At 46.1% G+C, this 23,268-nt stretch overlaps 1 protein-coding gene across 6 annotated transcripts in view; it reads right to left on the bottom strand.

Moving 5' to 3' along the window:
- The window catches only part of UNC13B (unc-13 homolog B), a 328,189-nt gene that overhangs the window by 184,087 nt on the left and 120,834 nt on the right, over nucleotides 1-23,268 (bottom strand). For 3 of the 6 annotated variants that reach the window (XM_077284742.1, XM_077284725.1, XM_077284734.1), the window contains exon 9: nucleotides 425-460. The exons of the other annotated variants lie outside the window; for them this stretch is intronic. In XM_077284742.1, the coding sequence (XP_077140857.1) occupies nucleotides 425-460 (36 nt within the window). The remainder of the gene's footprint in view (nucleotides 1-424; nucleotides 461-23,268) is intronic. 6 annotated transcript variants of the gene reach the window in all.

Raw genomic sequence — 23,268 nt, 5'->3', positions numbered from 1 at the left:
AAAGACGTGAAGGGTTATATAAATTCTACCCCAAAAATAGAAGTTCCTGTTGAGTTTTGGGAGCTCCCAGGGGGTGGTCCTGAGGGTGTGACTCAGATATACATTCAGCAACACGGAATGGGGACAGCAGCTTGTCAGTCCTAATTAGTATTAGCTTGATTTATTGAAAATTAAAATTTGGTGTATAAATACCCTGAAGCTAAAAGGTGGATTTACACAGTGCAATGATGTTCAGAAGTAGAGCGACATGGTGAATCGATATATAAGCTATAATATATCATGTGAGTGACACCCTGTGAAGAGCAGATGAAGGCTTGGTCAGACTGATGGGGGCGACACCGTGACCCCGTATGCATGAATATCCACACTGTATATCACGTTATGAAGCATGCCGACACAGGTCCAGCAAGAAAGGGTTACATACTCTGGCTTTCTCCCCATCCGAAATATTTCCAGCTGCCTGGAAGTTGCGGCAAGGAAGGGGAAAAAGAGAATTTCAGCATAAATGAGGCAAGAAGAGTATTGTACTGTGATGAACGGTGGGCGATGAGAGGCGGATACAAGGATACCTGCTGAGCCATGGGAAGAGGAGAGAGATGTAGCCACAAGCAGAATAGATAGCAATGAGGAATAGAAATACAATGCACCAAGATCAATATACAGACAGTAAAGTTACAGGGACATGCTCCATGTCTAGGGAGTGATGGCGCCTCAATGAGCAGGCTTCTGCAGGGACCATTGTGGGCATGAAGAAAGCAATTAAGGTTTAGCTGCAGCGATATGAACATTTCTGGCAGCTTTTCCTTTCAACCCTTAAACATTCAGCAATCAGCTATTCATAAAACATAATTATTAACAAATGGACAAAACATCTTCATTATATACTGTATACAAGTCACACCACAGAAAGGATAACTGGATAATACCCTGACCAAAAACATACAAACCTGAAAATGCAAAGCGAACATAGGGAGCAGTATTATAGCAGTTATATTCTCGTACATATGAGCAGTATTATAGTAGCTATATTCTTGTACATAAAGGGCAGTATTATAGTAGTTATAGTTATATTCTTGTACATAGGGGCAGTATTATAGTAGTTATATTCTTGTACATAGGAGCAGTATTATAGTAGTTATATTCTTGTACATAGGGGCAGTATTATAGTAGTTATATTCTTGTACATAGGGGCAGTATTATAGTAGTTATATTCTTGTACATAGGGCAGTATGAGGCTATGTGCACACGATGCGGATTTAGTGCGGATCCACAGTGGATTTTTCCACGCAGAAACGCTGCAGATCCGCACTGTGATTTACAGTACAATGTAAATCAATGTGGAAAAAAAACAAACTGTGCAGATGGTGCGGAAAAATCCGCACGGAAACGTTGCAGATTTAAAAGAAGTGCATGTCACCACTTTTGTGCGGATCTGCAGAGTTTCTGCACCTTTCCATTATAGAAATCTGCAGTGGTAAAAACCGCAGAAAATCTGCACAAAATCCACATCAATTCCGCATAAAAACTGCACAAAATCCACATCAATTCCGCATAAAAACTGCACAAAATCCACGGCAAATCTGCACCTGCGGATTCTGCCAGGAGATGCGGATTTTGTGCAGAAAATTCTGCACCCCATTCCGCAACGTGTGCACATAGCCTTATAGTAGTTATATTCTTGTACATAGAGGCAGTATTATAGTAGTTATATTCTTGCACATAGGGAGCAGTATTATAGTAGTTTTATTCATGTACATAGGGGCAGTATTATAGTAGATATATTCTTGTACATAGACAATTATATAGTAGGATAATACTGCTCCTAAGGGGTACTTCCGTCTGTCTGTCCCGGATATTCATTTGTTGCGGCCTCTGTCTGTCATGGAATCCAAGTCGCTGATTGGTCTCGCCAGCTGCCTGTCATGGCTGCCGCGACCAATCAGCTAAGGCCACAGTCCGATTAGTCCCTCCCTACTCCCCTGCAGTCAGTGCCCGGCGCCCGCTCCATACTCCCCGCAGTCACCGCTCACACAGGGTTAATGCCAGTGGTAACGGACCGCGTTATGCCGCGGGTAACTCACTCCGTTACCGCGGCTATTAACCCTGTGTGACCAAGTTTTTACTATTGATGCTGCCTATGCAGCGTCAATAGTAAAAACATCTAATAAATCATTACATACTCACCTACCGCCGCCTTTCCCGCTCCTCGCGACGCTCCGGTGACCGGTCCATGCAAGCGTCAGGTTCCGGTTGAAAGGATGGTCTGCGAGAAGGACCTGCCATGACGTCACGGTCATGTGATCGCGACGTCATCACAAGTCCTGCGCGCCTGCGCGAGAAGGACCTGCCGTGACGTCACAGTCATGTGACCGCGACACGGTCATGTGACCGCGACGTCATCATAGGTCCTGCGCGAGAAGCAGGCGACAGAACTACAGCGGGCCCTCGAAAGGTGAGTATATGTTTATTTTTTAATTTTTAAACTTGACATACGTGGCTGGGTAATAGACTACGTAGCTGGGCAATATACTATGTGGCTGGGCAATATATTACGTGGCTGGGCAATATACTACGTGGACATGCATATTCTAGAATACCCGATACGTTAGAATCGGGCCATCATCTAGTAGTAGTTATATTCTTGTACATAGGGGCAGTATTATAGTAGTTTTATTCATGTACATAGGGGGCAGTATTATAGTAGTTATATTCATGTACATAGGGGGCAGTATTATAGTAGTTTTATTCATGTACATAGGGGGCAGTATTATAGTAGTTATATTCTTGTACATAGGGGGCAGTATTATAGTAGTTTTATTCATGTACAGTACAGACCAAAAGTTTGGACACACCTCATTTAAAGATTTTTCTGTATTTTCATGGCTATGAAAATTGTAAATTCACACTGAAGGCATCAAAACTATGTACTAACACATGTGGAATTATATACTTAACAAAAAAAGTGTGAAACAACTTAAATTACTGTATTTTCTGGTGTATAAGACTACTTTTTAACCCCTGAAAATCTTCTTAAAAGTCGGGGGTCGTCTTATACGCCGGGTGCAGACACCAATGTGTATATGGTGGGTGGGGGGAGTGGTCCCGATGACGAAGAGGGGGCGTCTCACAGGAAAGTGTGAGTGGAGTATCCCCCATTACCTCATTGTAGCTGCAGCATGGGGTCTCTGTGCTGGGGAGAGGCGGCAGCTGCTGCTCCTCTTTGTGCCGCATGCGTGCTGTGCTGTGGGGCGGTGGCCGCCGCCGCTCCCCAGCACCCCACACTGCAGCTACAATGAGGTAATGGGGATACTCCACTCACACTTTCCTGTGAGATGCCCCCTCTTCGTCATCAGGACCACTCCCCCCCCCCCCCCCAAAAGGCACATTAGTCACCGGCCCTATAAGACGACATACGGCGTATAAGAAGACCCCCGACTTTTAAGAAGATTTTATATTTTAACTGGAAAAGTTGGGGGGTCGTCTTATACGCCCAGTCGTCTTATATGCCGGAAAGTACGGTATGTCTTATATTCTAGGTTCTTCAAAGTAGCCACCTTTTGCTTTGATGACTGCTTTGCACACTCTTGGCATTCTCTTGATGAGCTTCAAGAGGTAGTCACTGGGAATGGTCTTCCAACAATCTTTAAGGAGTTCCCAGAGATGCTTAGCACTTGTTGGCCCTTTTACCTTCACTCTGCGGTCCAGCTCACCCCAAACCATCTCAGTTGGGTTCAGGTCTGGTGACTGTGGAGCCAGGTCATCTGGCGTAGCACCCCATCACTCTCCTTCTTAGTAAAATAGCCCTTACACAGCCTGGAGGTGTGTTTGGGGTCATTGTCCTGTTGAAAAATAAATTATGGTCCAACTAAACGCAAACCGGATGGAATAGCAAGCCTCTGTAAGATGCTGTGGTAGCCATGCTGGTTCAATATGCCTTCAATTTTGAATAAATCCCCAACAGTGTCACCAGCAAAGCACCCCCACACCATCACACCTCCTCCTCCGTGCTTCACGGTGGGAACCAGGCATGTAGAGTACATCTGTTCACCTTTTCTGCGTTGCACAAAGACACGGTGGTTGGAACCAAAGATTTCAAATTTGGACTCATCAGACCAAAGCACAGATTTCCACTGGTCTAATGTCCATTCCTTGTGTTCTTTAGCCCAAACAAGTCTCTTCTGCTTGTTGCCTGTCCTTATCAGTGGTTTCCTAGCAGCTATTTTACCATGAAGGCCTGCTGCACAAAGTCTCCTCTTAACAGTTGTTGTAGAGATGTGTCTGCTGCTAGAACTCCGTGTGGCATTGACCTGGTCTCTAATCTGAGCTGCTGTTAACCTGCGATTTCTGAGGCTGGTGACTCGGATAAACTTATCCTCAGAAGCAGAGGTGACTCTTGGTCTTCCTTTCCTGGGGCGGTCCTCATGTGACCCAGTTTCTTTGTAGCGCTTGATGGTTTTTGCCACTGCACTTGGGGACACTTTCAAAGTTTTCCCAATTTTTCGGACTGACTGACCTTCATTTCTTAAAGTAATGATGGCCACTCGTTTTTCTTTACTTAGCTGCTTTTTTCTTGCCATAATACAAAGTTCTAACAGTCTATTCAGTAGGACTATCAGCTTTTCATAGTCATGAAAATACAGAAAAATCTTTAAATGAGAAGGTGTCCAAACTTTTGGTCTGTACTGTATATAGGGGGCAGTATTATACTAGTTATATTCTTGTACATAGGGGAAGTATTATACTAGTTATATTCTTGTACATAGGGGCAGTATTATAGTGGATATATTCCTGTACATAGGAGCAGTATTATAGTAGTTATATTCTTGTACACAGGGGCTGTATTATAGTAGTTATATTCTTGTATATAGGGGGCAGTATTATAGTAGTTATATTCTTGTATATAGGAGCAGTATTATAGTAGTTATATTCTTGTACACAGGGGCTGTATTATAGTAGTTATATTCTTGTATATAGGGGGCAGTATTATAGTAGTTATATTCTTGTATATAGGGGGCAGTATTATAGTAGTTATATTCCTGTACATAGGGAGCAGTATTATAGTAGTTATATTCTTGTACATAGGAGCAGTATTATAGGAGTTATATTCTTGTACATAGGAGCAGTATTATAGTAGGTAAAGAAAATAGATTTGAACTGACTTTCGTTCATAGTTCGAAAACATCTTATTTAAAATTTGCAAATTCATTCTTTCTGTGAATACTCGATGAGCAGTTACATATAAGCCACTGAATTAGGTTAATCCATGTGCGAGTCTAATGGCACATCTTACATTTGTGACAGAAATCCAAATGTCAACCTCAGATTTCTGCTGCAGATCCTGTTGCAAATACACATTGGAATTGTCCTATCCAAATTGGAGCCCTCTTAACATACCAGATAGCTGGCAGGAAGGGGAGGAGGACATACATTTCAGATTACAGTGTGGAGAAGGGGAGAGCATCCAAGTCTTTAAGGAGGGAAGATTACACTGCTTTCGGCATCAGGGTGCAGAAAGGGAGGAAAGCACAAACATGGCATCCTACAGGGATCTAGTGGTAAATCACGAAGGCTGTGTATCTGAACAAAAAGTTATGAACCTATGACAGCCTGAGCAGGATGATGGAGGGGAAATATCACACAACCCTCAGCATCTCACTCAGCACAAGGGAGAATATACCTGAAAGGTCTGGAGAACAAGGAGCAAGATGCCCACTGTATATCAGAAAGTTTAAAAAACTGACAATTTGTCACGAGTTAAAAAAAAAAAAGGGAAAAAAATATTTGTCTTTAAAACTGTTAAATATATTTTTCACCATTGGGAATATTACAGTGGTTAGCACCTGTGTAATAGCAATAAACTGTGCTTGCCGATTTAACAAGGCAAATGCTATAGAGCACTTCTGTCTCTTCCCCCAATTCTTCTGACACCCCATAAACAGTAAGTTACCCAGTTGGGGATATGCAAATTGCCTCATCAGAGATGAAGAGGATTTGAACTCTAGTGCCACTTATTGGAAGAAGCAATTCTAAAAGTAAATACCGCCCCTTTAAACGAGCCTTGCCATATGAGTCATGATAAAAGCCAAACCAGAATCTCAATTTGCAGACATGTTTCAGGCTGTTGGCCCTCCCCAGTGCAAAGCATGAGATCAGATTTGGCTGTAAGATAGGCCTCTGACTGGGGTCTAAGGGGTAACGTTTCTCCTTGTGGGAGAGTGACATGCTGGATATGTCAGTGTAAGGAGACTTATAGGACATGCAATGGCTTATCACTCTCCACAAGAAGAAACGTTATCCCTTAGACCCCATTAAAAGGCCTCTCATACAGTCAAATCAGTTCTCCCACTTTGAACTGAAGAGTTGCAACAACCCGAAACACGTGTCTTCAAATTGAGACTCTGGTTTGGCAGGTTGATACTGACTTTTAAGATTGCTACTGTCAATAGGTTGCACTAGAGGTTGAGTCCTCTTCCTCTCTAAATTGTCAATTCGTACATTTAACTTCCCAGAGGAGCACTGCATGGCCTACAAGTCTCCTTACACTGGCATGTCGCTCACCACAAGAAGAAAAGTTGCATCTTAGACAATTGGGACAATAAGGGCAAGTATAGGATTATGATTACTTATCTTCTTATGTGTCATGTCTAGAACTGAAGTTAATAAAACTTCATCCAAATCTTAATATCAGCGGTGAGAAAAAAATGGACATAAAAAAAAATAAATTAGGAAATAACTATTTGATACCTATGGAAATAACTTCTTGCATCACCATAGAAACTGGAACACCCGGCACCTGTTTAACGAGCGCCAGAGATATTAACGCCTCCCTGTCGGCCATTACCTTTATACATTGGTGGAGGGAAATCACCACCGGCAGCTCCATATCTGACAACGCCGCTGACACTTTTTTACAGATCTGGACTTCAAAAAGACTTTTTAGCAGAAAATATTTAAAGTCGGGAATCTTCTAAAACAAATGTTGAGACAATTAAATCAGTTCCTATGGCAACTAATGGTAGAGCAGCAAATGAGCACATTTCTGAAGGCAAATTTATGAAGAGACGCTGTGGCAGAACATAAGGGGCTTCTTACGGCCCACCTAATACTTAAAGTAGCCAGACAAGGTAGACAGGGGTCTGTTCATTACGCAGATGCAGGCACTCTCTTCTAGTCCTTGCTGCCCATTACTTTTGGCAGATGCAGGCACTCTCTTCTAGTCCTTGCTGCCCATTACTTTTGGCAGATGCAGGCACTCTCTTCTAGTCCTTGCTGCCCATTACTTTTGGCAGATGCAGGCACTCTCTTCTAATCCTTGCTGCCCATTACTTTCGTCAGACCGGTCACACTTGTCCGGGTGAAGGATCTTTCTGGGAGGATTATTGGAAAGTAAAGTCTATTGCTCACAAAAGATCTTCCTTAACTGTATGAGCCGGCAGAGCCGGTAAGGATCTAGGATGAGGCGGGATAAGACTTGTGGTCATTGTTTGGGACAACCCAATAATTCTTACATTTTACATCTGGGTGATTGATTACAAAGAGTGCCATGAAAGGCGTCCCTAGAAATAAGACATGGCCAACGTTCTCTCTGACAAGATTATTCTCCCATCATATCTCAAAATAAAAAGTGTGGTCCAAACCAGATCATTCCTGAACTTGGATTGGCAACTATAGAAAAGGCACACGAAATATAAAATGTGTGCAGAGAACATAGGAAGGGTCATAGGATAATCTGCCCTAAGATGGCAGATTCAGGGCATCAAAGGGATTGTCCGACGAAAACAAGTTATGACCCATCCACAGGATATTGATCGTGGGGGTCTGACAGCTGGGACCCGCTAAACAGGGAACTTTTAATCCTGATTAGCATGTAGCGCCAGTGCGCATGTTCAGCCGCTGCTGCATTCATTTCCTTTTGGGCTGCGCTCATTTTTTCCCAGCAGTGGCAGAGAATGACGGGAGGGACAGACCGGCCCCAACCAACCTGCCACTCCATTTTTGGATAAAAGTTCTCCGTTCTGCAGGTCGCAGTAGTCGGACACTCAAAGATCAGGAAGTTCTCACCTAACAACCCCCTTAATGCCTCAGTCACATGTCAGCATTTTACATCAGTATTTATGTGCCAAAACCAGATCAGAGAATAATGTCCAAAAAGTGACATACAGGTGCTTATTACAAAATTAGAATATCATCAAAAAAATAATTTATTTAAGCTCTTCAATACAAAAAGTGAAACTCATTATCTAGAGTCATTACACACAGAGTGATCTATTTCATGTGTTTATTTCTGTTAATGTTGATGATTATGGCTTACAGCCAATGAAAAACCCAAAAGTCATTGTCTCAGTAAATTAGAATACTTTATAACACCAGCTTGAAAAATGGATTTTAAAATCTGAAATGTTGGCCTACTGAAAAGTATGTTCAGTAAATGCACTGAACACTTGGTCGGGGCTCCTTTTGCATCAATTACTGCATCAATGCAGCGTGGCATGGAGGTGATCAGCCTGTGGCACTGCTGAGGGGTTATGGAAGCCCAGGTTGCTTTGATAGCAGCCTTCAGCTTATCTGCATTGTTGGGTCTGGTGTCTCATCTTCCTCTTGATAATACCCCATAGATTCTCTATGGGGTTAAGGTCAGGTGAGTATGCTGCCATTCAAGCACAGTGATACTGTTGTTTGTAAACCAGGTATTAGTACTTTTGGCAGTGTGGACAGGTGCCAAGTCCTGCTGGAGAAAGAAACTTCCATCTCCAAAAAGCTTGTCGGCAGAGGGAAGCAAGAAGTGCTCTAATATTTCCTGGTAGACGGCTGCACTGACTTTGGTCTTGATAAAACACAGTGGACCTACACCAGCAGATGACATGGCTCCCCAAACCATCACTGATTGTGGAGACTTCACACTAGACCTCAGGCAGCTTGGATTGTGGCCTCTCCACTCTTCCTCCAGACTCTGGGACCTTAATTTCCAAATGAAATGCAAAATTTACTTTAATCTAAAATCAACACATTGGATCACTGAGGAACCCCTCAGCCCAGGTAAGACGTTTCTGGCGTTGTCTATTGGTCATGAGTGGCTTGACACAAGGAATGCGACACTTGTAGACATGTCCTGGATACGTCTGTGTGTGGTGGCTCTTGAAGACATTACTCCAGCAGCAGTCCATTCCTTGTGATTATCTCCAAAATCTTTAATGGCCTTTTCTTAACAATCCTTTCAAGGCTGCGGTTATCCCGGTTGCTTGTGCACCTTTTTCTACCACACTTTTTCCTTCCACTCCACTTTCCATTAATATGCTTGGATACAGCACTCTGTGATCAGCCGGCTTCTTTGGCAATCCAGGGAGTCCATCACCACAAAAACTGTTTGGTTCCAGAATGTAACCAGAATTGTCAAAGTAAGTCCACGTTCAATATTTGGTCAGTATTTTACATCGGTATTTGTAAGGCAAAATCAGGAATGGAACAAATACTGAATGTGTGAGCGTGGCCTAAAACAGAACTCCGAGGGGAGGCTGTCGGGGACGCCACTGGCCCCCGATTTCTTTACGGTCATCCATGCGCTCCATAGGCAGACCACTCCTATGAAGAGAGGGTACACAGACTTTTCTGCACCTATCGGTCATCCAGTACCCAAACGGTAATTCTTACTCCTGTCCACTACCAATAATCATCACTTGTTTGTTTTTTTCCATCTTTAATTACAATAGCTCAGCATATTGGACACCGGATTATCGGGATTATACCGTATAATGATAATCTATCAGAAAGTTTCAGAACTTTTGTTTTTCAATCTCAGGGGGTTGAGGGGGAAGTGGAATGCGTAGATTAAAAAAAAAATGGGGTTTTAAGCAAAAAAATGTCCATTTTTTTTTTCTTTAATAAAATGAGATTATTGTTATTAGTAACTGCAGATCTTTAATTTTGTAGAATTTGGGTAAATTTGCATACTTTCTGAAATAAGGGATGTTTACCTAAAACTTTATTTCTGCAGTGTCAGAACATGGCAAGGAAGCAACGACTATAAACTACAAGAAACTAAACGTATATTTAGGGTGGAGGAGGACTAATAGGATTTTATCCGCTGTGCTTTACACTGCAGTTCTGCTGGTTCAGATTAACAAATATTTAAGAAAGTGAAGAAAATTAATGCAGGTTTTTCAGACCCATCCTCCAAATGCTGACTCCTCCCTTTTGTACAGTAACCACCTGGTTATATTTGTGTTTCTGTATTGGTGATTTAGTGGTTTGTGGTTACATATTTTATTCTTGCCCAGCAGCTAGGATACATGGATTTTTGTGTTACTCACCGTAAAATCCTTTTCTCCGAGTCGTTCATTGGGGGACACAGGACTGTGGGTGTATGCTACTGCCGCCAGGACGCTGACACTAAGTAGATTAAAAAAAATTAGCTCCTCCTCCGACATATACACCCTGACACTGGCCGAGACAGCTCCAGTTTGGTGCAAAAGCAGTAGGAGAGAAAGTAAAACAGCATTAATATAGAGACAACGTGTCTAGAATGTCTCTTTTCAGCCGGTGGAGTTAATCAACAAAAGTAAGGGTTGGGAGCTGTGTCCCCCAATGAACGACTCGGAGAAAAGGATTTTACGGTGAGTAAGGCCGGGGTCACACATGCGTGTTTTACGGACGTAAGAGCGCAGAAACTACGTCCGTAAAACTCGCATTACATACGGCACAATTATTCTCAATGTGGCTGCTCCTATCAGCCGTATATTACGGATCCGTAATATACGGCTTTCTACGGCCGTACAAAATCGCAGCATGCTGCGTTTGTCAGCGTATTGCGCAAATAATACGCCAATGAAAGTCTATGGGGGCGAGAAAAAAACGGATTCCACACGGACCAGCAGTGTGACTTGCGAGAAATACGCAGCGGTGTTAGTGAAAAGTCGGTAATTCAATTGCCGGCTTTTCATTTCTCCTGCACAAACCCGACAGGATATGAGACATGGTTTACATACAGTAAACCATCTCATATCCCCATTTTTTTTGCATATTCCACGCTACTAATGTTAGTAGTGTGTATGTGCAAAATTTCAGCGCTGTAGCTGCTAAAATAAAGGGTTAAATGGCGGAAAAAATTGGCGTGGGCTCCCGCGCAATTTTCTCCGCCAGAATGGTAAAGCCAGTGACTGAGGGCAGATATTAATAGCCAGGAGAGGGTCCATGGTTATTGGCCCCCCCGTGGCTAAAAACATCTGCCCCCAGCCACCCCAGAAAAGGCACATCTGGAAGATGCGCCTATTCTGGCACTTGGCCACTCTCTTCCCACTCCCTGTAGCGGTGGGATATGGGGTAATGAAGGGTTAATGTCACCTTGCTATTGGAAGGTGACATTAAGCCAGATTAATAATGGAGAGGCGTCAATTATGACACCTATCCATTATTAATCCAATTGTATGAAAGGGTTAAAAAACACACACACACATGATTTAAAAGTATTTTAATGAAATAAACACAGCGGTTGCTTTAATAATTTATTGCTCTCTCAATCCATCAGCAACACCCTCGCTTGGCAAAATAATAAACGCACAAGATACATACCTTCTGATGTCCTATCACGTCCAACGAGGTAATCCATCTGAAGGGGTTAACTAATATTACAGGCACGAGCTGCGATAAACCACTCGCTCGTGCCTGTAATCCCCCGGGTGCTGAAAGGAAAGCTGGATCTGTACTTACATTCAGTCGCGGTGATGCGCCCCTGCTGGATGTTCTCATGAACTGCAGCCTGGGAACTTTTTCCCACGCTCCAGGTCATATGAGGACATCCACCAGGGGGCGCATCACCGCGACTGAAGAAAATGTAGGTCAGTGACCTACATTTCATTCATTCGCCGGGGATTACAGGCACGGAGCACAGCTGCATTAGCAGGGCTCCTGCTTGTAAAATATTTTAACCCCTTCACATCATGGATTACCTCGTGGGACGTGACGGTTCAGCTGAAGGTATGTATCTTGTGCGTTTATTATTTTGCTAAGCGAGGGTGTTGCTGATGGATTGAGAGAGCAATAAATTATTAAAGCAACCGCTGTGTTTATTTCATTAAAATACTTTTAAATCATGTGTGTGTGTGTTTTTTAACCCTTTCATACAATTGGATTAATAATGGATAGGTGTCATAATTGACGCCTCTCCATTATTAATCTGGCTTAATGTCACCTTACAATAGCAAGGTGGCATTAACCCTTCATTACCCCATATCCCACCGCTACAGGGAGTGGGAAGAGAGTGGCCAAGTGCCAGAATAGGCGCATCTTCCAGATGTGCCTTTTCTGGGGTGGCTGGGGGCAGATGTTTTTAGCCACGGGGGGGGCAATAACCATGGACCCTCTCCTGGCTATTAATATCTGCCCTCAGTCACTGGCTTTACCATTCTGGTGGAGAAACTTGCGCGGGAGCCCACGCCAATTTTTTCCGCCATTTAACCCTTTATTTTAGCAGCTACAGCGCTGAAATTTTGCACATACACACTACTAACATTAGTAGTGTGGAATATGCAAAAAAAATGGGGATATGAGATGGTTTACTATATGTAAACCATGTCTCATATCCTGTCGGGTTTGTGCAGGAGAAATGAAAAGCCGGCAATTGAATTACCGACTTTTCACAGATATCGCGCTGAATGAAATCTAAATACAGAATATATATATATATGTGTCTCAATGACACACATATATATATATATATATATATATATATATATATATATATATATATATATATATATATATACTGTATATATGTTTTAATGAACATTTGAGCACATAAATCCATTAGATGTCGGTTTTGCAAGCCTGCGCAAAAATCTCGCAGTACGGATGCCATACGGATTACATACGGAGGATGCCATGCGCAAAATACGCTGACACACCCTGACTACAGATCAATATTTTGGGAACATTTCTCCGTATTACGGCCGTAGTACGGCCGTATAATACGTGGCGTATTGTCTTACGCCAAGTGTGACCCCAGCCTAACACAAAAATCCATGTTTCTCCTTCGTCTCATTGGGGGACACAGGACTGTGGGATGTCCCAAAGCAGTCCCTGGGTGGGAAGAAAACCCAGCTGAATAAGCACCTAGGCATTTACCGCTTATAGGTGTGCCACCGCTGCCTGAAGAATCCTTCTACCCAGACTTGCATCTGCAGAGGCCAGAGTATGGATGTTATAGTGTTTGCAACCTGGTCCAGTCTGCACACCTTTGCCAGCCTTGCAAACCTGTTCTGCTGATGCCTGGTGACGAGGCACCCAGGAAGCCCCCACTGCTCGAGTGGAGTGCGCCTTGATCCCAGCCGGCACAACCGCACCCTTGATATGGTAGGCTTCCTGAATAGTTGACCGTATCTATCTGGCTAAGGTAGATTTTGAGGCTGCGAGTCCCTTCCTACGACCCTGAGGAAGAACGAACATAACATCGTATCTCCACAGAACTCTCACTAGGTCTAATGTATGGAGAGCTTTTTCCACACGATGCGTTGGTGCTGGACAAAAAGAAGGTAAGACAATATCCTCGTTAATGTGGAAAGAGGAAACCACCTTTGGCAAGAAGGAAGGTACTGGCCTGAGCACAACCTTATCTTGATGAAACCTTAAATACAGAGCCTGGCAGGACAGGGCCGCTAGTTCTGAAACCCGCCTAATGGAGGTTATGGCTACCAAGAACACAACTTTGCAAGAGAGGAACGATAAACAGACGTCTTGAAGAGGCTCAAAAGGAGCCTCCTGTAGTGCATTTAAGACCAGATTAAGGTCCCAGGCTTCCAGGGGGGGCCCAATAAGGCGGTACCTTGTGAGAAACTCCCTGTAAACAAGTTTTTACCTGCAGATTGATAGCTATCTTACGCTGAAAAAGCACCGCCAAAGCTGATATTTGTCTTCTGAGGGTACTAGGTGCGAGGCCCGAATCCAGGCAGGCCTGAAGAAATGCTAGGATGTTAGGAATGGAGAAACAAAGAGGGGGAAGACTTAGTTTCTTGCATCATGAAAGGAAAACCTTCCAGGTGTGATGATAAATTCGCGCTGAGGTGGATTTCCGGGCGCTAATCATAGAATCAGCAACTTTCTGAGAAAACCCGGCCTGCGTCAGAATCCAAGATTCAACGGCCAAAACGTTAAATGCAGAGCCTCTAAGTTCTGGTGGAATATCAGGCCTTGTGACAGAAGATCCGGACGGGCTGGTAGCCGCCAAGGAGCTTCGGCAAGCAGCTGTACCAGGTCTGCATACCATGACCGACGAGGCCAATCTGGGGCCACTAGAATTGCAGGAACTCCGTCTATCTTGACCTTCCTGACCACCTTCGGGAGTAGTGCCAGAGGGGAAAACAGATATGGGAGCCGAAACTGGTTTCAAGGTAGAACTAATGCATCCACCGCGATTTCCTGTGGATCTCGATACCGGGCGACGAACCTGGGTACTTTGGCATTCAATCCTGAGGTCATTAGGTCCACGTCCGGGGTTCTCCAAAGCTGGCATATCTACAAAAAAATGTCGGGATGGAGAGACCATTCCCCAGACGCAAGGCCCTGCCTGCTGAGAAACTCCGCTGCCCAATTTTCCTTGCCCGGAATATGAACCGCCGAGATAACAGAGTGGTTCCTCTCGGCCCAGCAGAGGACTTGTTTTACCTTGGGCATGGCTGCCCTGCTGCGGGTGCCTCCCTGGTGATTTATGTATGCCACCGCCGTGGTATTGTCTGATTGAATCCTGCCCGGGTGGCCTGCCAGAAAGGGATGAAAGTGCTGCAGAGCCAGCCGAATAGCCCGAATCTCCAACAGGTTGATCGGAAGGATTGACTCCCTTGAGGACCAGCGTCCTTGGGCTGTGTGGTGGCAAACTACTGCTCCCCAACTGAGCAGGCTGGCATCCGTTGTGACCACCAGCCAATGTGCTGGGGGAAAAGGCTTCCCCTGCTGCAGAGAGGGACTCATTGTCCACCATGTAAGAGCTTGTCTGACCTGGGGAGACAGATGACACTTGAGATTGAGAGAGGATGGACTTTTGTCCCAGGATGCTAAAAGCGCATGTTGGAGAGGGCAAAGATGGAGTTGCGCAAAAGGCACCACCTCTATTGATACCACCATCCTTCCTAAGACCCTCATGCAAAACCTGATCGTGTGGGCGTCTGGCTGGCGAAGGACCCTCGCTTCCTGCCGGAGGGTCAGGACCTTGTTCTGGGGAAGGACCATCAGACCTCGGAGGGATTCCATTCGGAACCGACGAACGCTGACAAACCTGTTTAAACACTTTAGGTCCAAAATGGGCCTTACTGTTCCATCCTTTTTGGGAACTATGAACAGGTTGGAATAAAACCCCTGAAACCTTTGTTCCCTTGGGATGGGAGAAATGACTCCGTTGAGCTGAAGGGATTCGACGGCTTTGACCATGGCTTGCATACGGGATTCTGAACTGGGGAGACAGGATGGAAAAAAAAAGGCTCGGGGGAAGAGAGAGAAACTCTATCTTGTACCCTGAGGACACCAGTTCTCTTACCCATCTGTCGGAAACGACAGTAAGCCAAGACTGATGAAACAAGAGCAGACGACCGCCTACTCTGTTGGAAATGAGCCGCGGATGCCTCCAGTCATTTGGCTGAGGACCGATGGGACCTAGATCCCCTTGACCTTGGCCATTGGGACCGCATTCCTCCCAATGGGTTGGCTCTATATGAGACCTGATGATCTCTGTCTTGGCTAGATTGACCTAGACCAACGGGGTTTGCAGCTGTGGTCCACCTGGAGATACGAAAGGGCTTAAACTTCGCCTGAAATTGGCGACAAAACGGCTGTTTAATCTTTTGTTGTGGTAGAAAATTGCTCTTTCCTCCTGTGGTATCTGAAATGAGTTGATCCAATTTTTCACCAAAAAGTCGGCCACTCTGATAGGGGAGATTTGTAAGAGATTTCTTTGAGGTAGAGTCCGCCCGCCAAGTTCTCAACCATAGAGCTCTTCAAATGGATATTGCATTAGCAGCTGCTAATGCAGCACAATTTGCTGCATCCAAGGATGCATTGATCAGGTAACTTCCGGCTAGAGCTACCTGATTTGACATTTCTGTCACCTCTATTGGTAATCATCTATCCTGAAGAGCCTTGGTCAAAGACTCTGACCAGGATATCATGGCTTTGGTCACCCAGGTCGCCGCAAAAGAGGGCGCGAGAGCTAAGCCAGAGGCCTCAAAAACAGAACGAGCTAAACTCTCTCTGAGCCGATCCGTTGGATCCCTAATAGAGGAACCGTTGGGCAGGGATAAGAGAGTATTGGAGGCCAACCGAGAAACAGGTGGATCTACCGAAGGAGATTCCGGCCATTTTTTAAGTAACTCAAGGGAAAAAGGATATCTTGCACTTAGAGTCCTTTGACCCGAGAAGCGCCTGTCCAGCCTTTCCATGTGGCGCTGGACTAAGTCCTCAAATTCAGGATGAGCAGAAAAAAACTCTATGAGGCTGCTTGAACCTCTTAAAAGACACCTTATGACTGGAAGTCAAGGTGGCTTCGTCCTCCACTACCAAGGTTTCATTAACGGCCTCGATGAGGCTGCCTACTCACTCCTGGTAATCAGGAGCCTCTAAATCGAGGGAACCTTCGGAATCATAGTCCGAACCGTGTTCACTCACCTCTGCAGGTGAGGGAGAACGGGATACGGAACTCCAGGATGCAGATGCACCTAACGGACCGGGAGATGCTGTATGGGTTCGTTTCCCCGAGCGTCTGCCTAGAGGGAGTGCGGCCCCTGCAGGCCGGAGGTTCCTGTGAACCGGAGGATTTTTCTAAGACAGATGAACCGTCGTCAATGGCCCCAGCCGGAGTCTGAAGGGACTCGATCGCCTTAGTTAAGAACGTCAGACTATGTCAAGGATGCGACCCATTCAGGGGGGGACGCCGCAGTCTCAGATACAGGCACACTGGACAGACGCAGGGGAGGGCTCCTGAGCGCACTGGGAATCGCAGGCCTCACAGACGGTTGCTCTGGGCACGCGGAAAAGCAGACTGGCAGGCAACACATGTGGTATATAAAACTATGTGAGACTTAGTCCTTCTAGACATGGTGACTCTTCTGTTGGTGCTGAAAATTGCACCCTCAAAAAAGCCGCTGAATCAAGTATTGCAGCTGTCAGGCTGGGGGGAGTAGCACTTACCCCAGTTCTGTGTCCCCGTGCCTGTAGTGAAGGCTGTCACCGGGAGAAGAGTCAATGCCATCCTTATAATACAGTGCGCTCGATTGGAGGGTGGATCCGCCGCGAGGGGGAGGGTTTTTTCCGGCTTCGGCCTACTACAGGCAGAAGCCGGGGTCTAGATTTTGCTCCTGGATCTATCCCGGGGAGGGGAAGTGGCCGCCGGAAGGCGCGGTAAAAAGAAGGCGGGACTCTAACATGCCAAAAGCCGGGGACTTGATTACCCGGCGCTCGGGGAAGTACCCGGAAGATAGTCTCCAGCAGCGCCACTGCTGCGGAACAAAACCGCGCCCTCCTGGGACGAGATGAAAGCATATCGCTGTTGGAGCCCTCCAGCTCCTTACCGCCAGAAACCAAGGTCAGAAGGGGGACTTATGTACAAGACAGTGCAGGCACCCTAACTCTGTCACCCCTTCAGGAGGTGAGGAGAGGGACCGTCTGCCTCTCATAATCACCGCTGTCAGTGCATTGGTGATGAAGTGGAGGCGGCACGGACAGACAATGTGCGCCTGTACAGCCTAGGGTTCCATTACCTTACGGTGAACATGGGCAAGTCCAGCAGGTGTTCCCACGTCGCGGGAGATGATACGTTGAGGCGACACTCCACATGCTCCTGTCTCATCTTCATGGTTAAAGGAAAAAAGATCTGGGAAAAAGCCTAGAGATGTGCCTCCTATGGACACTATGCATAGACTGGAGCTGTCTCGGCCAGTGTCAGGGTGTATATGTCGGAGGAGGAGCTAATTTTTTTTAATCTACTTAGTGTCCTCCTGGCGGCAGTAGCATACACCCACAGTCCTGTGTCCCCCAATGAGACGAATGAGAAATTCAGAATTACTGCTGAGTACCCAAGTGCCAATCTGAGCAAGCAGCAGAGCTGTATTGTAAAGTATGGCGAAGAGCCTCTGATGAAACAATGTAGCGGCAAACCTGCCACCACCATAATGCACTGTGCTCCCCTAAGCTTTACATTGCAGAACAGATTGTTCAGATTTACTCCACTGTAAAGAGTATAATTTCAGTAGTCAGAAACCCACATTGGCAGCAGACCAAGGACATAAAGAATATAAATCACCTACAGAATGAAAGTAAAAAAAAAAAAAAAAGTCATCAGGTAGTTGATGGAGGTGTTGTCATAAGGGAAGGAGCCTGCAAATCAGTTGTATTACGGTTCTCCAATTTATGAGACTGTTAACTCCTACTGACCCAAAGCTGCCACTACCTTATGTCTCATCAGGGGTTAAAGGTTAACACGCTCTACCTCTGTGCTTTACACTGCAGTTCAGCTTCTTCAGGCTATGTGCACACGTTCAGGATTTCTTGCAGAAATTTCCTGAGAAAAACCGGACATTTCTGCCAGAAATCCGCATGCGTTTCTTGCGCGTTTTTTCCAGGGCTTCCCAATGCATTAAATAGCGGGAAAAACGCGAAAAAAACGCATCATGTGCACAAAAATTGCAGAATGCATTCTAAATGATAGGATGCATATGTATGCGTTTTTATAGCAAAAAAACGCAAAAAATCCTGAACGTGTGCACATACCCTCAGACTGGCTCTTATGCAACAAGGCATCACTTCAGCAGGGGGAGAGAGGATGGTCTTCAGAAGGAGGGGGTGGGGCCAAAAAATCTCCAGAAGGGGGTGGAGCAAAAAGTCTCTAGAATGTGGTGGGCCAAAAAGTTTCCAGAAGGTGGTGGGCCATAAAGAGTCTCCAGAAGGGGGTGGGCCAAAACAAATCTCCAGAAGGGGGTAGAGCAAAAAGTCTCCAGAAGGTGGTGGCCAAAATGAGTTTCCAGCAGGTGGTGGGCCATAAAGAGTCTCCAGAAGGTCGTGGGCCATAAAGAGTCTCCAGAAGGTCGTGGGCCAAAAAGTCTCCAGAAGGTGGTGGGCCAAAAAGAGTCTCCAGAAGGGGGTGGGCCAAAAAGAGTCTCCAGAAGGGGGTGAGGAAAAAAGGGTCTCCAGAAGGGGGTAAATGGTATCAATAATATGCTTTCATATTCACCTTTAATTATACATTTTTATTTCCTACTCATCCCATGAACCAAACTAGGATGGGGCGGGGTCAAAAATTCAGTGCTGGAAGCAGAACCCGACAGAAGACGGCAGGGATCGGACCCCACAATGACTAACAAGCCCATGCTGATTTATTCTGACACATGACTGAGTCAATGTCTATCAAGCAGAAAATAAATGGCCCGTTTGCAAAATGCTCTGGGATTATGCAAATTCCATTATGAAAGCATATGCAAAAAATATAAATATAAACTTTTTTTTGCCCATTTTCATTTGCATCTGCTCCCTTGTCATTTCAGAGAGAGATACAAGAAAATGAAAAAAAAAAAACCTTGTAAGTGTCACCTAATGACATTCTAATTAACCCCTTCCTTCATCCGCTTCCTGGGCTGGATCAGAACGTGTAATAAATAGCCTGGTACTAGTTCATTTTCTCCATGACAACTGGATGCCGGCCCTGGTAATAATATGGTGTTGTCACCCGACGGAGCTGCCATCTGCCTCCTCAATTAGAAGATCTCTTGACTAATTACAGAGCGGCGGCGAAGCCTGTTCTCTTGTGTGTCACAGAATTCATCGCTTTGGAAATCCTCGGCCTTTCTTCCCTTCTGAGCAGCGAGCGGCCGCACCCTGGGGTTCAACAGTTTTTTTTCTGCTTTTTTTTTTTTTTAAACCGGCCATTTAACTAGCCCAAGTCACCGTCATGTTGCAGAAATCAAAGACGTCTTCTAGAAACGTGTCACACGAAGAATTAGCAGAGTCAGACCGGTCTTTACTTCTCGGAAAGTTGAACGAGCTTCTACCGTGTGATTCACCTCGAGACGTGGGAGTACGGAGACGTGAGCACCGTCCGCCCCCTCAAGGGTTATATATAGAATCAGAGATGGTTCTGATCATTTGTGGTCAAGGTAATGAGAAGAAAAATGTATCGACACCTATAGACATGGCTGACCCCTCTACCAAACCAACCATCTGTGGGAGCAACTACATGAGCCAGAACAAGCCTACAAGACTGTGGCCAGGAGGAGATGGAGAAGACGAGCCAGAAGTCACTGCGGCTCCAATGTCTATGGCACGGACGAAGATGGCGACTCACAGTCCTGCGGGTGAGGAGAACAATCACCCCAGTTCCCATCCTAGCGATCAGTGGTGGTCTCAATGGTAGGAAACCAGACATCCAGTGGATTGCTGATCATTTATGTAGAGCAGAAGACCTCGCTGTAAAGTGTGCGTCTCCCTACAGATCCTCGGTGGCCGGAGCCACTGGTCGAGGTTTTATTCCAGCAGCTGTACCCACTCAAACACCAGGGCCCCCAATCGTCTCTTCTTGTGATCTCAAGAATTAAAGGATTGTTCACAAAACATTAAAATTGTCCCCTATTCACAGGTAGTCAGAGGTGGAACCCCCTACAATCCCAAGATCAGGTCTATGGAACCTGAGCTCTGCAGAGAGGGAATGTTCAAGCCAAACCTCAGCTCCATTTATCTATATGGGCTGCCGGATATACTGGAGCGCTGTGCTCGGCTACAGTCATTGTCTATGGGACTGGCGGGAATACTGGAGCGCTGTGCTCGGATACATTCATTGTCTATGGGACTTCCAGGTATTCTGGAGCGCTTTGCTTGGCTACATCCATTGTCTATGTGACTGCCGGATATACTGTAGCGCTGTGCTCGGCTACAGTCATTGTCTATGGGACTGACAGGAATACTGGAGCGCTGTGCTCGGCTACATTCACTGTCTATGGGATTGACAGATATACTAGCACTGTGCTCTGCTACAGTCATTATCTATGGGACTACCGCATATACTAGCGCTGTGCTCGGCTACATTCATTGTCTATGGGACTTCCGGAAATATACTAGAACTATGCTCTGCTACAGTCACTGTCTACGGGACTGCAGTGCCGCATATACTAGCGCTGTGCTCGGCTACATTCATTGTCTATGGGACTGCTGGGAAAACTGGAGAGCTGTGCTCGGCTACATTCATTGTCTATGGGACTGTCGGATATACTAGAACTATGCTGATAATGATAATAATAATGAATGCACAATAAAAGGAACTTCATTCTCACAAAATATATCGTTTTCAGACTGCCAAGTTTATTTGATACAGGGTCTACAAGGGAGTTTGTCCGTCTGTTGCAGCACAGCTCCATTCATGTAAGTGGAATTAGCTGAAGTTCCCTGCACGGCCAGGAGCACTGCGGTGCAGGAGACGCAGGGCCGAAATTGTACACCGAACCCTTTTTAATTAGGATTGCGGAGGGTCCCAGAGTCCGACCCTGGGCCGTCATTCTAGTCTAACGAGATGCATTCACTTGCTACAACGAGAATATAAGTCATTGTAAGCAATGTGCATCATCAGCCGGTTTGAACACAATGGTTTGCGTAGACTGGATACATTGTAACAACCCCACAGCTGTGAATTATGAGTTTATGTATTCTCAGGCTGCGTAATTAAATGGTTACTACTGTTTTTTTCTGCCTATTCTTCCTGCAGCCCGATCTCATCGTCAGGATCCTTTCACGCTACAGAAGTGATTTCTGCTCCTTTTTAAGAGCTTATTAAATTATGCAGAATAAAGGGAGAGTGCGGAGCGGGGCGCAGAGACATTTCCCCCGGAGCCGGCAGCTTATTAATTGTTAAAATAAATAGAATTGATAAAATGTATTCAGCACTGAGCCTACATTACGGCGTACAGCGTGTAATGTGACCGCCGTCGCCTCCGTGCCGCTTGTTTATTACCGCAGCCTCCGAGGTGATGTCCACAGGGGAGGGGAGACCATTTATTTCATTTTCTATCTCGCATCAGGAAAGTTTGCAGTTTATCTGGATTTGTGCCGAGCGACTGAAGAAAAGCTTAGAATTCAGCGCGATTCATGAAAAAGACGTAATAATGGCATTTAACCTATGCTGCGCTGGAGAACAATATGAAAGCCACATTGGTGCTGCCACAGGCGGACAGCCTGCCGGATAATTCAGGGCGACCTGGCTGGTGTATTGTGGAGTGTGGCATCGAGCTGCAGACTGCACAGAGGTGTACAACCAAAACTGCAGAAAATCACAGACAAGTTTTTGCTGATTTGGTGGTTTTAGTTTCATATGATTTTCACAGTGCGGCTCCCTGACCGGCTTCTCCCAGGTGATTGACAGGTCACTCGCTATGGAGGAGACCCGTCACCTGGGGCAGGAGGTGTTTCAGAGGCCACCGTGCAGCCAGGCTCGGATTCATGCTGCCAAGTTTGGGCAGCACAATTCAACTAACAGGTTCCCATTAAATGGAGTCTGGCACCCCAAAACACTAACTAACCCCTTATACAGGTATGTAGGGGACTGAGCCTCCTAACAATGCATAATGGAGCCATTCTCATATAGCGTCATTGCCGCCTCTCATCAATGGCTCCTTTCTGCAGACAGGAGCTGGAGAGAAGACCTGGCAATGACGAGGCGTGAGCGCGGCTACAGAGCGCAGGTGACGGTGTGAGCACGGCTGTAGAGCACAGGCGGCGGTGTGAGCGCGGCTACAGAGCGCAGGTGACGGTGTGAGCACGGCTGTAGAGCACAGGCGGCGGTGTGAGCGCAGCTACAGAGCGCAGGTGACGGTGTGAGTGCGGCTGTAGAGCACAGGCGGCGGTGTGAGCGCGGCTACAGAGCGCAGGTGACGGTGTGAGCACAGCTGTAGAGCACAGGCGGCGGTGTGAGCGCGGCTACAGAGCGCAGGTGACGGTGTGAGCACGGCTGTAGAGCACAGGCGGCGGTGTGAGCGCAGCTACAGAGCGCAGGTGACGGTGTGAGCACGGCTGTAGAGCACAGGCGGCGGTGTGAGCGCGGCTACAGAGCGCAGGTGACGGTGTGAGCATGGCTGTAGAGCACAGGCGGCGGTGTGAGCGCGGCTACAGAGCGCAGGTGACGGTGTGAGCACGGCTGTAGAGCACAGGCGGCGGTGTGAGCGCGGCTACAGAGCGCAGGTGACGGTGTGAGTGCGGCTGTAGAGCACAGGCGGCAGTGTGAGCGCGGCTACAGAGCGCAGGTGACGGTGTGAGTGCGGC

Source organism: Ranitomeya variabilis, chromosome 1 (assembly GCF_051348905.1).
Source record: "Ranitomeya variabilis isolate aRanVar5 chromosome 1, aRanVar5.hap1, whole genome shotgun sequence".
Classification (NCBI taxonomy): domain Eukaryota; kingdom Metazoa; phylum Chordata; class Amphibia; order Anura; family Dendrobatidae; genus Ranitomeya; species Ranitomeya variabilis.
This window is presented reverse-complemented; position numbering and strand designations above follow the sequence as displayed.